Source organism: Alligator sinensis, unplaced genomic scaffold, assembly GCF_000455745.1.
Source record: "Alligator sinensis unplaced genomic scaffold, ASM45574v1 scaffold1253_1, whole genome shotgun sequence".
Taxonomy (NCBI): Eukaryota; Metazoa; Chordata; order Crocodylia; family Alligatoridae; genus Alligator; species Alligator sinensis.
In genome coordinates this window covers 513,036-530,224 of record NW_005842944.1, presented here as the reverse complement: position 1 = coordinate 530,224, position 17,189 = coordinate 513,036, and the positions used below count along the sequence as shown (strand labels likewise).

At 40.0% G+C, this 17,189-nt stretch overlaps 1 protein-coding gene across 9 annotated transcripts in view; it reads right to left on the bottom strand.

Annotated features, from left to right (window-relative positions):
- Window positions 1–633: 633 nt before the first annotated feature.
- Window positions 634–17,189, bottom strand: part of FARP1 (FERM, ARH/RhoGEF and pleckstrin domain protein 1) — a 319,651-nt gene continuing 303,095 nt past the window's right edge. For 4 of the 9 annotated variants that reach the window (XM_025192552.1, XM_025192553.1, XM_025192551.1 and 1 more), the window contains exons 19-27: window positions 16,174–16,304; window positions 12,932–13,000; window positions 9,881–9,970; window positions 8,455–8,537; window positions 8,020–8,132; window positions 7,456–7,619; window positions 4,181–4,288; window positions 3,158–3,309; window positions 638–2,353 (exon numbers count right to left, since the gene is read on the bottom strand). In XM_025192552.1, the coding sequence (XP_025048337.1) occupies window positions 2,272–2,353; window positions 3,158–3,309; window positions 4,181–4,288; window positions 7,456–7,619; window positions 8,020–8,132; window positions 8,455–8,537; window positions 9,881–9,970; window positions 12,932–13,000; window positions 16,174–16,304 (992 nt within the window). In that variant the 3' untranslated portion in view covers window positions 638–2,271. Of the gene's footprint in view, window positions 2,354–3,157; window positions 3,310–4,180; window positions 4,289–7,455; window positions 7,620–8,019; window positions 8,133–8,454; window positions 8,538–9,880; window positions 9,971–12,931; window positions 13,001–16,173; window positions 16,305–17,189 lie in introns of all 9 variants that reach the window. The other 5 variants (XM_006036290.3, XM_025192549.1, XM_025192550.1 and 2 more) reach the window with 4 other exon arrangements.

Sequence of the window (17,189 nt, the reverse complement as noted above, 5' to 3'; positions counted from 1 at the left end):
TGCTGCACGTGACAACCAGTCTGGGATGCACATTGTACCCATTCCAGGCAGTCTACATGGTGCCCTCCATGGACCAGCCAGGGTGGGTACTGTCTTTAGACCGTCTGGAGTGAGTATCATGTGCAGCACCCATCCTGGACCAGCTAGAACAGGGTTTGTGGGCCTTATGTGCAGGCCATACCATGGACAGCATGTGGCTCAACTCCAAACCATAGGGCAGCATTGCTGACCAAATGATGGGGCTCTGTGGCCTATATCTTTGACACCCTGTGCTAGCTAATGGTTTATATTAGTTAAAGAAATGTGTGTTGAAAAAAAGACTAATTCAGAATGCTTCTAACATTGTGAGTCTGGTGCTTTCTCGCTTGAACTAAGTTGACAGGCAAATAGTTGCAAAATACATAGCAAAAGTTAATACCAGTTTCTGAATATAGAGCTTGCAGAAGCCAAAGCAGATAAGCTTCAATTTCACTGCTTTTCTATCAGTGCATCTCATCTGAGGCTATTGGAACTTCAGTGCTTATGAAAATCCCACATTCTGTGTACAAGAGAGATACCCATAGGAGATTAAAGTTAGTCTCTCCTGTTTTTGAAAGCATTCTTGCGTACACTTCACTGAAAGGCCAAATGGATTTTTCACTAGTAACACCAAGGCAGTTGGGGACTTCAGGAGCACCTGAATTTGCTAACCTTCTAAGGAAGAAAGACAAATGACAGCATTTTATCATCTTGAAACTGAAGTATGCTTGATTGCATTGTGAGGTATTTTATTCCCTTTTGTTGTGAGCAATGCTAAACCATTTTATACATTGTGTAAGGGCATGTGATTAACAAATCCAGTAGCTAGACATTTAAAAATTGATGGTAGAATAATTTCTTCCCCCTCCCCTTTTCTTTGCGGTTCCCATATTTATATCCAGGCCTGTTGGCTTCATGATGGTAGTATTCCCCAAAAGGACCTCTGTAATCATGATAAATCTGTGTTTAGCTGGTTGAATTTGTGTTTATATTTTCTGTATAATATAAACTTTCAGTAAGAAATGTATCTAAAAACAGCAAGGAAAAGCATCTGATCTGACTTAGTCTTCTAATTGGACCAGTAGATGATCCAAGAAAATGCCATTAGATAAAATATATAGATGAATATGCCAGGTGGAATAAATGCCTCAGGCGATGATTACATCCTGTTCTCTACATGTAAGTTAAAGTCCATAATTTTCTGAAATAGAAATAGTACCACTTTAGAGGAACTAACCTTCAGACAGTTTGCAGACCACTACAAATTGTTCAATACAAAAAGAAACGTATAGGATACACGGATCATGAAAGTCTAGGGTAGAGCAGTACCATCGGTTTATAGTGTTTGAGTCCACTTTATCTACTAAAACACTCTACAACTTAATCACGAGTAGCTGTGGCTCATACAGCTTTTGTTAAGTTTGTAAAAACAAACAGCGGAATACCACCACAGCTTTTAATTTCTCCTTGTATACACCATTCACAGTACATTAATAGCCCAAATAATATTGCACCGGGTTATTTTTCATCTTGCAAGTAGTATTCACTCTTCAAAACCAACAAATGAACAATTTGGTCAACTGGCACCAAGGAAAAGGTTAAATACAAGTCTTACACAGTTTTATACCACATGAATTTGTAACCCCAAAATGAAATGATTGGTGAGCCATGAACTGTTTTTGTTAAAGATAGAAAATTGGTATTTCCTTGATTATATGTAGAAAGATTGAAAAATGACATCTGAAAATTACCTCATTACTGTCAGACTGCCTGCTGTGCATATATTTATAGTCTACACTGGAAATCCATACATTTAAAAATCCAGCAGTCTACAGTTTAGCATGGTAAAAAATCTTTTTACTAAAAGAGGAGAAACAGCATTTGCCTCATTAGAGAAAATTTTCAGATTGTGAAATTACAAATTAGTTTGTGTCTTTTTCAGGTGCAACCTTTTGAGGCAAGAAAATTTCTTTTGGCACTCTAATAAGGACAATATTTTAATACTGGCACAAGCTAAAAACAGCACACAGAATGACAAAATACAGGACAGGAAACTAACTGCTGCCACTGGGCTGATGGAGAAACTTAAGTTTAAACAGTTGCTGAGGGGATCATGAAGGTTGCTGTAAAACCATTTTTTGCTTTTAAACAAATGTAAGTTTTTTACTAAAGGTTAAGGGAGAGAACAAATTCAGATGTCCTCTAGAAAAGCAGCAGCTCGTGGGAACAATCAGTGTGGTGAGTGTTTAGCTGTCAATACACATGAGACTCTTTATGACTTAAAACACGAGTGCGTGAGGCAGAGCTGGTGGCACTTCGGATCACCTCCATCCACCTGTTTAGGGAAGATAAAGGCAAAATAAAATAAATAGCCAAGGAAGGCTTCCTTAAAAATGCACTCTGAATGCATGCCATTAAGCTACAGTACATTATACATTTTTATTTTTATGGTCCACAGGAAGGTCTTGCCAATTAACACAAGTAGCTCCTGGCTTTATTTCTCATTCCCATCTTAAACAGATGAGGTTGGTTTTGTAAGAATCGGTAAGTTTCTCTGACCTCAGAAGTTCAACAGAAATAACAAAGAGCTTTTATTGTTAATGAACTAATTAAATATAAAGAATAAAAAAAATAGATTATTACCTAGTTTATACAAATTCATTTGAAATTTGGGGGATTAATTAGCAAGTAGGTGTTTTCACCTTTTTTTTCTTTCATTTACAACCATTTAGTGAAATGCACAGATTATGTAATGTACACAATAAGGAGGCAGGACATTCCAACATGATGATAGTGTTCATAGGGGTGGGAGACTTGCCTTATCTTACTCCCAAATTGGGTAAGATACCCCCAACTAATAACTAAGTTTTGGGGGTAAATAATTGCTTTTGCTTACAATGTGTATGGTAGTTTCAGATATTTAACTTATTTCTGCCTCCAGTAGGTATATCATGTTATGTTTGCAGGATTGTACTGAATATGATGCTGTGTCCTTTTCTTAATCATCCTGAATGGAGTTTACTGCATTAATACACCGATTTTAGTTGACTGTTTTGATCCCTATCATCATGGCAAAGTCCTGGCACAAAGCCACCCTTTTTCTTTTAGCAGAAATCCATCTTGCAGAAAAACTACATACCTTTCAAATGTGTATTCACTTTCAGCCCTGAAGTAGTACACATGGGATTTGAAGTGTAGCTTAAAGACATAATCTTTGTGAATGTTCTCCGATTCAGAAGGCATGGTAAGTGCATACCCCAATAAGGGAAGGCAGGCTAAAGGATGATTGTCCTAAAATGGTTAAAAATGCTGTGAGATGAAGCCACAAATTTTGTAAACATGCATTTAAATATTTTACCCACATCTCCATGCCTGCAGGGAAAAAATGGGTTTTTTATCTGCAGGTAATAATTCACAGCTCTGCCTGTAAGCACCAAACAACTCCTCCTTACTGTTACTAGTAGAGATCAAGATCTTCATAGTAAAAGGAACCTGAAGCTTTTGTGGTTTTGTTAGTGATCATTGTTAGTCATGTTTTATACTTCATATCCACAAAGCATGTTATAAAGAGAAAAGAAAACTTCAGCTCCTTTAGTGTGATTACTTTGGAATTCTTGTCTAGATGACATTTCTCCCTTGGGGAGTTGTAAGTTGGCTTTAGTAAAATATCCTAGGCTCCTGTAATGAAGACTTTAATATATACAGTATTTTACAATTATGTTCCATTGTGCACCACTGTTCTCTTCCTTAACCTCTGTCCTTCCCCCCTTCAAGTTACTTGGCATTCATTGCCAAATGTAGATCTAAATATATATGTATAAAATAAACATCTTAAGCTTTTTGGGGTTTGGAATTTTTTTAGGGCACATACACTTAGAAATGTACAAACCAGTCAGGAGAATATGACTAACAGTTCAATAGGAACACCATTTGGCCTTAAGTTGTCAGATGAGTGTGAAGTAAACTATACTGCATATATTAATACTGGGAAATACTGGCCAACTTCATAGGTGGCATTACCAATCTTGCCTATGATGGCCCTTTAGAATATCTGGTTTTCCTTTCTGATGACACTAAGAACAGAACGTTGGTGAACAGAGAAGCCCCTGGCCTCTTCTCATACGCAGTACGTAGCTGTAAAAACCTGTGCACTTTTCTTTACCTGATGCGATTTGTAGAAGAACATGCAGAAGTTGGTGAATACAACCCAGAGCTTCTGCCACCCGTTGCTGTTCTTGAATTTTCTCAAAAGGTTTCCAGAGAGCTGATTCTGAAATTGAGAGAATGATCAAAATGACCTAGTGGAATGTGCATAAGCTAACTGAGCAAGCTAATGGAAAGTAGCCAAGCCCCATGTAAAAAGAATGCTTACATTCCAGTTTAAATTAGTTTAATGTAGAAAGAACAAAAGAATAGGAAACTTTTAGAATCAGTGTCCTTCTCATTCTTTAAATGAGGCTTGCCTATACTTTTATTTCTAAGAAAAAAAATGATCTGCTGTTACCTTGTTTTATGCAGAAACCTTTTCTGGGGGGTAGGGGGGTGGGAGAGCATAATGTATGTTCATCACTTCCAGTTATTTTTAAGCCAGTATACCAGCATTCTCTTAAATTAGCCAATTAATGGACTTTTTCTTCATTAATGCATTAAGCCTAGAGTATAAAGTAGTAACTATCTCTTTAACCTTTCCTTAAATCTTCACCTTTTTTTTTTATTTCCCCTTATTGGAATGAAACTATTCACTGACGAACATGAGCTCTGAGAAATATCATACTTAAGCTGAAAACCTTATTTCACCTCTTTAGCTTTTATCTACACTGCACAGATCTTAAACTAAAAAAAAACTTGGCTTTTGTCAGCTTCTTAGGAGCCTGATTTTTTTTATAGAGGGTTGACCAATGGACTCCGCATTAGACAATGGTGATTAGTGTATTTTTGTCCTTTGGAAGGCAGGAGGAGAAAGTCACTTGTTGAGGGTCATTTTACCATTCAACGTTGTGCAAAGAACTGCATTGTCCTCAATGCTGAAAACAACTGCTGAATCTGCAGTAATGAACTCTTAATTCTACATGCAGAAAATGCATTGAAGTTTAAATTATATTAAGATAAAATATTCTTGATATTTGACTTATTTCAAGAGTCAGTGTTGGGCTTAAAATTCAGTGTTAAATAATCCTAGTCTCTCTTTGTAGTTTGGATTGCTGTGTGCTTGGTCTAGATTACACACATGTATTCCCTGATTTTTAGGGGTTTTTTGTTACCTCATTACTCTGGAGAATATCATAAAAGGACAGGCTTTGCATTCGGTACCAGCAGACATATGAAATGGGAACAGGCCTCTGATCACTGATCAGTCCAGCAGGTAAGGAAGTACAGTCACTGACAGTGAGAGGATCTTCTACCAAAGGAACAACAGAGAGGGAGGAGAGACAAAGAAAATAAACAATAATGCTGAAGTGAGCGCCACACACAGAACGATGTGATGTAACCTGCCAAGGATGGAACAGCTGTGGAACTGAAGATGTACATATACACTGTGGTATGTGCCTCTAGGTTGTTCAGCTTCCATTGCTTTACTTGGAATCATGGGAAGGAGAAAGTAATCTAGGGTAGTGTTCGTCCTCAAATGCTAATTTTCTTTATTTTTATGCTAAAAGGTTAGTATAGTAACTTTTTATTAAACTAGTTTTGAGAAATGGCCATATTTATACATTAAAGGGGGATGCCTATACTTTGGTCACAGAAGTAATGGATGTCGCTGCACAGCACTGCAAAGTTAGCTTTTCATTAACCAAGAAGCAGTGTTAAGTTACTACAGGGGTGGGCCAGCCTGCAGCACAGATGCCACAAGTGGCACGGGTAGTCTCTGTCCATGGCACATAGCAAATTGGGGATGGGGCAGCCAGCACAGTGGCAGAGAGAAGAAAGCAAAGCATCAGGGCAGGCATAAAGCTGAATGAAAGCTGAGCAGCACATGGGGAAAAAGGGATTGGAGTGACACTTGGGAAGGGTATGGAACTTATTTGTGGTGTGCCTGACAAAAATGTTGGCCCCCACTGAGTACTTGCTGAGCTCTATGTTGCTGAAGTGACATTGCTATGGGTATATGAACTAGCTCATTTAATGGCATCTTGAGTGTCTCTACATGACATGTCATTCAGTTCTGCAACCACAGTGTAGATGTGCCCCTGTAGATACGGGCAAAATTAACAAATACCTGGAAGCTACCATAAGTGTAAAATGCTAAAGGGTTTTCCCTACCCTCTGTTATATGGTCAACACTCTGTGGCATATCCTTAATATACAGTTACTGAAAACCCAAGGAAAGCAAGGTCACATGCATGAGATCAAAACCAAGCTTGTGAAGTTATACTCTAGGGGCATTTTCTAATTCAAGGACCTGACTCTCAAATTCTGACTTTGAAGACTCAGAAGTATTGTGATCACTGCTTATGGATACCTCCCATTCTTGTAAATTGAGAACTGGCTTAAGATAGCATTAAGATATAGAAAGTCCCTGCCCCTAATAAACATGATAGCTAAAGCGACCTAGAGGCATTTTCCAGTGAAATGTGTAGCCTAAGGGTGCCTTAAGGAAGCTAAACCAATTTAGAGTCTAATTAGATATTGCCTAACCCTTTTCTTATAGCACTATATGTTAATTTCTGAGGAAGTCAGAGCTCCTTACAATCTCTTTTGAAATATACTTTCCATTCTCAAGGACGAACATCTAAACAGGAGCTAGACAGAATTTCACACACTTCTTTAAAAACTCACTTAAAACTGGAAATAGGCTTATTTATATTTCAGCCATTATAAAAAAAGAAATAAGTTCTATATATCTAATACTGGGAATTTTTCTATCAAAATATTCATAGAATTGCTACTTTTATTTGAAATTGGTTTAGCTGCAATGCAGAAAATACAAGTGAAGAGTAAGGCAAATGAAACTAAACAGTGAACACACAATTTCCAGAAGAAAAAAGGCTGAAGTAAAGAAAGTGAATCAGTAGTACAGAAAGTCAAGACTCAGGCTGCAGTTGCCAGAGACAATAACCTTTAAGCCCTACTGTTGGCTCAATGCCTCAATATAAAGCAATGTTTATAGAAGGGGAATTTTTTTGTTTTTATCTGGAAGTGCATTTAGACTTTCAAAATCAGTGAATGTTTCCTTTTAAAATACCAATTTTGTGAAAATAAGTTACAGTTGTTTTTAAAAAAAAAAGTTAAATTAATGAACAGTGCAGGCATAGGGGTGTTTTCAGTATCATCTTTTGAGGGTAAAGGGGGCTCAGTGTACTTTGAGTTAAGTCTGAGGGTTTCAGAAAGAGAGGCATTGCATTTAATGCAATGTAGCCACCTAGCTGTAGGGCAAAAAGGAAATTGTCAATGAAGAAACCTCTGCAGCTGCAGCTCAAATTGTTCTGAGGCAGATACCTCCACAGCAATACTAAAGTCGATCATAGAAACACTGGTATTTCTGTGCCAGCAGACGTGCACCGTAGTGTTGCCACGGTGTGGTGACTGACGTTCCAGAGAGGTGTGGGATGCACTGAGATCGTCCTCTGATTCCTGGTCTACAGTAGTTTCATCAGGAGACTCTATGAAATGCAGGGAAAAAGCATCTTTCTTGCTCTATACAACATACATTATTGGCAAAGTTAAGCAAGGTTCAGCTCTGCTAAAAGGCATATGAAATCTGTGTAGCATTTGCAAAGGAACATTTTTACACAATCCCAAGTGTTAGAGCATCCAACAGTCACTGAAGTATTTTAGTTTGGTTGTAAATCTGGGGGTGTGTTGCTCTGAGCTACAACTTCCTGAAGAAAGATGGGCACTGCTACAACTGGTTTGGAATATATGTTTTACAGTAATTTGAAAACATGGAAACATGTCTTTTAATAGGAAACAGAAGCACTTGATTTCAAGGAACATTCCTATGCGAATTAATTGCTTAATTTACTTTCACTAAGTAACTCCTCCACTTTACCCTGTACTTACTATTGTCTGGTGGGCTACTAGCCAGTAGTTCAGGTGCTGGACCATTGCTTTTTTCTGCCAGATCTATTGCCATCTGTATGTCCTCAGCCCACTTGTCCATTTCAGCCTGTGCGCTAAGGACAGAGATCAAAGTTTTATTTAAATGTTTAACTGAGGCTAGAAGCAACTTCAGAACTTAATCACAATTTAAGTTTGGCTTCTAAGCTATTGTCTTGTGTCTAAATAAGTAACTACTATTTGCTTTGGCTAAAAAAAATCACAATCTGCACATATTATTTTAATTCACTTAGAGGGGGGTTATTCATGTTTTTAACCAGTCTATTGTACAAAATCATTCTGTACAAAGGTGCATTCTGCTGAGTGCTAATCAAAAGAAAATTCTGTCCAAATTGTGACTCTGCAGGTGACTTTTAATATATGGTTCCATAGCATTACCTTGCAGCAACAATGATGGATTGACGCTGACCTCGTAATGTCAGACAATGAGGAACTCCCCATTCTTCTTCACTCTCTTCTATCTAAGAGGCAAAAGTCCATATATTAGCAGATTGTATTAGGCATGCATTGAAGGAAGTAATTGATTACTGGATCCGATTACATGGATATGACTAGAAACTATAGCACAGGTTTATCAGTATGGAGGAAAGGAATAACCCCACAGACCTGTTCCTAAGTTGAGTAGAGAGAGAAAGGGAAAAGGTGGGCTGAAAGGCATGGAAAAGGCTACTGGAGAATTATTTTTCCTGCTACATCAGCGTTAGAGCAAATACAGTCTTTTTTTGTTTAAAGTACAGTTTTTCTTCTTTCAGTTAGAACCTTGAAAACAGACATGGTTGAATTTCTGAAGAATATGTGCTGCATGTGTTCATCTGTGCTAGAGGAATACATTAGTGACAGGATTTCTGGAAATGGTAGACAAAACTTGGGATGTAATAGTAACACTAAGGAAACTAGTATGGTGTGCTCATGTTCTGCTCCAATGTCAGTAAAATCTAGACTTTCAGGATTAATGCAATCCCAAGAAGTGGCAGGAATTTAAAAACAAACCAAAAAGATGGCCACCTATAAGTTTATCAGGGGTGACCACCAGTATCTGGGGGAACGTTTGTTCACCAGAGCGCCCCAAGGGATGACGATTAGGTCGAATGGTCATAAACTACTACAAGACCGTTTCAGGCTGGACATAAGGAAGAATTTCTTTACTGTCCGAGCCCCCAAGGTCTGGAACAGCCTGCCACCGGAGGTGGTTCAAGCGCCTACATTGAACACCTTCAAGAGCAAACTGGATGCTTATGTTGCTGGGATCCTATGACCCCAGCTGACTTCCTGCCCTTTGGGCAGGGTGCTGGACTCGATGATCTTCCGAGGTCCCTTCCAGCCCTAATATCTATGAAAAAAAAACACCCCCTCTCTACAGTAGGTTTTGAAAGTACATTTAGAAAGAACAGTGCAAAGAGGACTGAGGAAATTAATGGAGGTAGTGAAGCTGGCAGAAAATTCCTTAACCACTTCTTTATGGTGAGATGCTACTGATTAGGCATAAGTGACTAGACTGTACTTTTCCTCATTATGGGTGTACAAGAGCTGAAAGACAAACAGGAGTCAAACGCACCTACAGCCTCTAGGACCCACTGGGACTGGAATTTGCCTCTGGTTGGTTGGTGAGAGCAGTTTTTATCATGGACATACCATACTAAGAAACTGATGATGCCTGCTAATGCATCAGATCATAAAGCAACCTGCAGAAAGAGGTCCATCTCTACCAAGGTGGGCTGCAAGTCAAAACATGACTCAAAATAAAAAGCTACATATCCCCTTAATTCCCTGAGCCACTAACTTCCCACAGTAGTAGTGCACTTACTGTCATGCCATATAGTGGGAGCTGCCCATGGACTTTAAATTGATTTGATGCTGTCAGGCCTCTGCTTGTGTACAACAAAACATCATTAAACTGAAAAGCAAGAATGAACATATTGACTAACAAGTATGGTTAAAAAGCAAACGTAGATAAGACAAGAGTCAAACAATATCAGTGAGCAGTTAAGTCCCTTGGAAGAAGCCTCTAATATGAACCTTGACTAACATCTGAATCCGAATACCAGCTTCCAGACAATACTGCCAGCATCATGTTCCCAATATGGCCTTTCATTGCATGTGATCCTGAAGAACCTTCTTTAAGTTCTCTGCTTTCTCTTCTGGGGGCTCTTGGGCCTAGGGCTTGCTAGCTCCCAACTCCCCGAAGGCCCATAAACCATTGCATTGAACTGAGGAAGAATGTTTCTTGGCCTCACAGCATTGGGACAGTGTGCTTATTATCTTTACTCTGACAGAGCAGAGCAGAATGAACAATCAGTCCCTCTCACTGAAGACGGTGGACAGATCAGCCCAAAGGGCAGTTTTCCATTCAAGCCTGCTGTGGGCTCTTATTCTGGGGACTGAGGAGCTGGCTGGAAGAAGTACTCTAGAACAGGGGTGTTGGGGGATGTTAAGTCCTACTATACTTAATAGTTGTAACTTCCTATTTGGGACATCAGCAATCAAGATGTGTGCCATGTGTGATTGTGCCATTGTTGCATGCTAGAGTACAACTAGGGGAAGCTAAGTTACCTATAAAGTCTGCTTTAAAGGCTATATGCTCACCAAATCAACTAACTTAAACTATGTTTAAAAAAATGAAAACAATTTCTGTCATCTGCAGCCAAAGGGACAAGCTACAGCATAGGCCTTTGCATGTAGAAATAATTGTTATTCTTTACATTGATCAGCCACTAGAGGGAGACTTAACACACATTTTGCCAACAGGCTATATAACTGATAGAGATGAGTAGAATATTAAATTTTCTAATCCAGGCTCCAGAATGACAGCCTTGTGCAGTGGTTAAAGATAGGATAGAAAAAAACCCTAATATGACTCATTCAGTCTGAAAGGCAATGAGGCTGCCAGAGCGGTCATACTAGAAACTTATGGCAGACTTCTGTTTCTCTGCTACATTGTAAGTTTTACTTGCACACCAAGATGCCCCATGAAACTGTGCTTGTCCCTACCTTGCATGTGCAGATGCAATGCACTGTGGATTAGAGGAAATCTATTTATGATCTGTTGCTTAATCTCCCAAATTGTGGATAGCCAACCACCTCGACTAGGGACTCTGATGCTGAAATGACACCAGTTGAATTGCAGTGCCTACATTTTGTCCCCATATGCTAGTAGTATTTGTCCAGAACATGGAAGACCTATGAGCCGCAGGGGCAGATTAGAACCCCATTCTCCATTTCACAGGACTGCATCCACATCATCAGGCTGGACTGTGAGCACCTTTCTGGCACAGAAATACCAGTCCTTAAAGAGCCTTGGGAGCAGGGGCCCAGAACCCAGGGTGTCTTTTCTTTAGGGCAGGATAGGACCTTCTTTTCTGGACCCTCAACTTGGGTTCCCTCACCTTTGCTATCCTTCTGTCCCTGTTATCTTCCTACTTTGTTGCCCACTCAGTTTGAGAAGAAATCTGATGTTCTGTTGGGGTATATGTCCTGAGGCTGAAGAGCCTAGTGCTTTTACCACTAGGCTGTTTATAGAGGAGTAAGACTGTTAAGCTGTTGTCCTACCCCCATTTAACTGCTCACACCAAAATTCTGAAGCTGCATCCACCCAATGAAGTCGGGGGAAAATAAAATTCTGAGCAGATGCAGGAATAAATGTGTAGCCACAAGCCTCTAGTGAAACCAAGGATTTGTCTCTGGAAGCGTCCGAGCGCTACCCCTTGAAATAAATGGACAGGTTGTGTGGTCCCATTGAACTGGCTCATAGTTCTCATTCAAGTTGATGTGTGCTCTGTTGCATGCTTGACTGAAAAGGCAGCGAGACCAGTGCATTTTATTAGGCATTTCAGCTTTACTACATTAATTGGACTGGGACGAATATTTCTTGAAGACCCAAACCCAGAGGACAGGGGAAGCAGGTCTACTATTCAGGGGGGCTCAGATAGTCTTGTCTTGTAGAGCCAAAAAGAGGAAAAATAGTTGCCCTGAAAACACTGGAGGTGCTGGTGAGAGAGGGACTCACTGCTGTAACCTCAAAATGTAAAGGCAGGTACACGCAGATGCCATTAACATGGAAGGGTGTCATCGGGTTGGCACAGGACCAAAACTGGGAAATCATTAGAATTGTAGGAAATGAGGGTTGGAAAGGACCTGAGGAGGTCATCTAGTCCAACCGCTTGCTCAAAGCAGGACCGTACTCCAACTAGATCATCCCAGCCAAGGCTCTGTCTAGCTGGGTCTTAAAAACCTCCAGTGATGGAGATTTCACAACCTCTCTGGGTGCTTGCTTCTGCTAGCAAAAGTTCTGGCAGCGGACAGCAGCTGCCACTAAGCTGCTAGAGTTTTGTGTCCATTCACTTAATTCTGATGGCTCTGTGGAGGTCCACTGCAGCAACTCTGCCAGTGCTTCACTATCCTCCTTGTGAGGAAGTTTTTCCTAATATGTAACCTAAACTTCCCTTGCTGCAACTTGAGACCATAATGCCTGCATAGACCTGGCTCTAGACAGTGTATGTGCTAAAGCTGACAGGACAGCTTCCTTGAAGCTTTCCTGGACTTGCAAAAGGTTATTTTCTTCTTGTGGTGGGAGGAGTGGCTGCCATTCTACTTTTTGTTGCATGTGGCAAAGTCACGGGGAGGCCAGGATACATTGCAAGTATCATCAAAATGAATAAATGATTTTGATTTTATATGAGTTGCTTACAATGGTGGAAGAAGAAAGGGGTGGCTTTGGCTACAAGACTGATTTATTCTCGATAAGTAGCTCTGGGTCCTGTTATGAGATATATACTGTGTTCATTTAGAACAGATTATTTTAAAATGTGCAATTTATTCACAGTTCTAGTCTTCAGTACCAACTGTTTTGGCTACTTACCAGGAAGAACATCCGCTGCTGTAAACCTTTTCCTGACAGCTTACTAAGACTGCCCAGTCTAATGAACTCCTGTAGAAACACACACAATAAAATGAGTACGTCATATACCCCTTTGCAAATATCTTGTTAAATGTCTTCAAGTATTTAGTCATGGTATTGACTCGGATCATGTTAGTTACCAAGGCTCTGTCTACTACACATACTTGCTTCTACCAGCAAAAGTTCTGGCAGACAGCAGCTGCCACCGAGCTGCTACAGTGTGTGCCCATTCACTTGTTTCTGATGGAGGTCCACTGCAGCATCTGTGCCAGAAGAGCATGAAATGCACCCACAGAAGGTACCAGAGTTGAAGAGAGTGCTGCAACCAGCATAAGGCACAGCAAGATCCACACATGCCTTCTGGCTGTGCAGTGGTGGCAGAAGGCATCTTTCACTTGGGAGAGATGGTGTAACTGCTGGCAAAAAAGTTCCACCCTAGAAAGTTACAGTCTAGACTAGTCCCAAAGCTATTTTCATTCATTTTTCATCAAATACTTTCCTCAATGGCTTCTTTACAAGGTTCCTATTCAAAACTGCCCTTCTCTTCATAAATATTTAAGGTACTCAGTTACCTGCAGCAGTTTTATTCAATACCAAGGAATACATCATCAAAAGAAGAATCTTTTGCACCTAACACCAATTCCTCCAGACACCTCTTATCAGTTTTGGCTGTTAAGTGGCTGATTAAAAATGAACAGCCAGGTATGACAGAGGTATAGTGACTCTTTGCTGTACATGTAGAGTCAATAACCACAACAAAAGATGGGGCAAGATTTGACTGGCAATCTGAATTCACCAAGGTAAGCAGTACCACTCATTTTGTGTGACATAGTGCATTCATATAGCTCTAACTATTTTAAATTGTGCATGCTAGGAAAAAGAAAGCCCTCTTCACTAGAACTAAAGCTACCACAATGGGGTGTGGTTGTGGGGGGGTTAATTAGAGTGGCTCTTGGGAGCTGCTCTGGAAACACCTGTAGTATCTTGTGTGTTCAGTGTCCCGCATTTCAAAATGGTGGTGGGGTGCTATACCTAAAACTCATTCAACAAGCTTTAGTTAAAGTGCCCCTGCTTCCATTTTGAAACACGGGACGCTGAATATATGAGCTGCTGCAGCACATCGATTAATTGAGTCTGCTCCAACACGTTCTAATCAGAATGTATTGGAGCACATGTAAAAGTGCCCTCAAAAGTCAATACCCATGTCACTTGGCTACATTGTGCATGCAAAGTAGCAGAACAGTCTGCAACATGGCAATAAACTAGCTAATGGAAGATTGCTCTGCCTAAGGAAACCTAGCTGACACAGGCTTTCTGGCATTTGTACGTCCCTCCTGATGTTCAAGCATCAAGGGAGTATGGGGAAATGAAGGGAATATGACCAAAAGGTTCCTAAGCTATGATGATTCTTGTCTATCAGAATGGATACTACTGGCAGTCAGTAGCAAGTATGATTATTATTTAATATTTATAATGGACCTAAAGGATACAACCAGGCTAAGGTCCATTACACTAAGTGCTGCGCAAACACTAAAAATATCTCCTGTTAAGACAGCTCGACCCAGCCTGAGATCATGCTTTGCCATCACTAAATTAGAGTCTGTGATTCACAAATCAAGTGTCTGAGAAGTGCAGCACTGTATAGCCATTTCATAGACTACAGTGAACAGCCACAGGCATGTGTGTTGCCCTACAGTATTAGGTTTTTAGTGCTAAGACTGAGCCCCAATCCAGGAATTAAGCATTTGAATTAACAGATTAGATGAAAGCTTGGAAGAAAGCAACTACTTGACCAAATCCCAGAGGGTAGGGTAGCACAGGAAGCTGTCCGGTTGAGGATGCAAAGGATCTCTCTTCCTTGCCTGCCTCATGGCTTTGTCTTATTCAGTTGCAAGACAGTTCTGTATATAGACAGATGAAAACAGCAAAGTGGAACTGACGACTGCTCCATTTCGGGCTGCACAAGGAGTGGAATGTGTCAGGGACTTCCACAGAAAAGTAGAGATGAGCAGCAGAGCGTGCAGGACATTTGGAAGAAGGCAACCTGCTTCCTGTGAGATGTCAGCCATGAAACTGACTTATTCAGTGATATGCATAAAAGCAAGTACACTTTTTCAATGGAGACAAAGGTGCAACTCTAATTTTGTGCATAGGTAATACTGAGAAATACATGAACAGGAAAGCAGAGATAGAAGTGGGTACAGAACAGGAATATGAATAAACCAGGGACAGAAAGAAAAAAAAAAAGCAGAGAAGGGAATTAACTGCTCATGCTTTTATATTAACCTTGTTTATTTGAAAACATCTATGACACAATAGTGTCTCAAAAATGATCCTGTATTGCTACTTGTGGACTAAAGAGACTTCTATGCTTAAGAAGAGAGCTCCCATTTCAGTGCTTGCCTATAAGGAAAAGATGAGTTTCTCCAGTACAAATGTCTTATTTTCCCCTCAAGCTAAATGTGTGCTTGAATTAGGGAATTTAAAAAAAATGCCAGCAACAAACAAGAGGAAACTTGCAATAGTTCAAGTGCAACTGCTGTGCCAAGCATCATGGTTTGGCTGTCTGTTTAAGCATTCCATTTCATGATTAAAATCTCTAGAAGTCACATCTGCATAGAAAATAGACCCTGTGACAACAAAGGGACTGTTCCCTTTTGAGCATAGCTTTCTATGGTGTCTAAGTTTTGCATTGGATTGACAGTCCTTGGGGAAGGAAAAAGATGCAAATTACATCTGGAACTACATAAGAAAATGCAAGACCACTAGGGTTAGCATCAGACTTGTGGTCCTTATCCAAACTGGTTCTTAAACAGAGTATTTCTAGAATCATATTTAAAGCAGTTCTAAAATGGTCTGAAGGTAAGGCATAGCAATTTTATAACTCACACAGAAGAAACATGTCTAGAACAGCGTTTCTCAACCTTTTTCATCACACGGCACACTTACATGGCCTCTCCCACCCCACCGCACATTGGTCTGGTGGCATGGTGCTTGAATCACTGGCTGAAGCCATGCTCCCTGTCTGGCTGGCTGGGGGCATGGTTCTAGCCCAAAGTGCCGCGGCGCACCTGGACATGCCTGATGGTACACCAGTTCGGAAACGCTGGTCTAAAACATTATCTAGTGTACTGAAACCAGTTTGCTGATAAATTCAGAGCATGCATGAACGTGATACTGCCCATTAAATGTATATCACTTACCCTTCCTGGGATTACCAGATTATCAATGCCTATCAAATCTTTTTTCAGTTCATGCAGCTTCTGGAAGTTCTCCATCTTTATCATATTGCCATGGAGCTGAGCCATCATTTCAGAAACCTCAGCCAGAGCAGCTGGGTAAACAAAAAAAAAATCTTAAAGTTCTCATTAAGCTTATAAAATGGTATGCAATATTTATTATATCCATAGTATACAATTCCAGAATGGCACCCTCCCTCTAAGACTATATCATACATGTCTTGTCCAGAAAAACTCTAACTGGCTTAGGACTGCACAAAAACTCTGAAGGGTCTCTTACTGAGGATGGCAGCACTATAATGAAGGCAGTCTGTCATACCAGACAGGTGCCTCTTACCTTACTTCTGTCATTAAACAGTTTGGTTTTTTTTACCTAAAGTTATTAAAGACTTTAAAATTATACTTCATAATAGCAATCAGTTTTCAAGGAGAATCAAAACTTTGGGCCCTGATAAGACAACAAACATTTTAAAATAGTACCTGAGGGATCTACCTCTCTGAGATGAATTTCCTTTTCCCATCATGGGAAGTGCAGCACACTAGCTAGAATTCACCCTCCAGAAAGGACTCAAGTACACTAAATAAACCAAAAAGCCAAAGATAGCCATGAGAGGGGCCTAGATTTTGTATGGGCCCCTACATTAAAGATGCATTTAAACTAGTTTCTTGCAGCAAACACACTTTTTGCACTGATCAAGAGCCTGATTTAAAGAGCTGATACTATGTCCCTTAACAGAGCTTTTTCTTACCAGAGGCAGCAATCAGCAATATTTTTGCCATGTCATTATTTATACTGATATAACCAGAGTACATATATTTTATCCCATTAGAAACATTGTATTCATTAGCATTTCATGTTATTACAGGATTAGTTTTAGGCTTTTCCTAAACTATTCCAGTTTCTGTATCTTTTCACTATCTTCTATGCAGTTTATGAAATGCATCTCTCCCATCACACCACATGGAGTTATGTCCATATT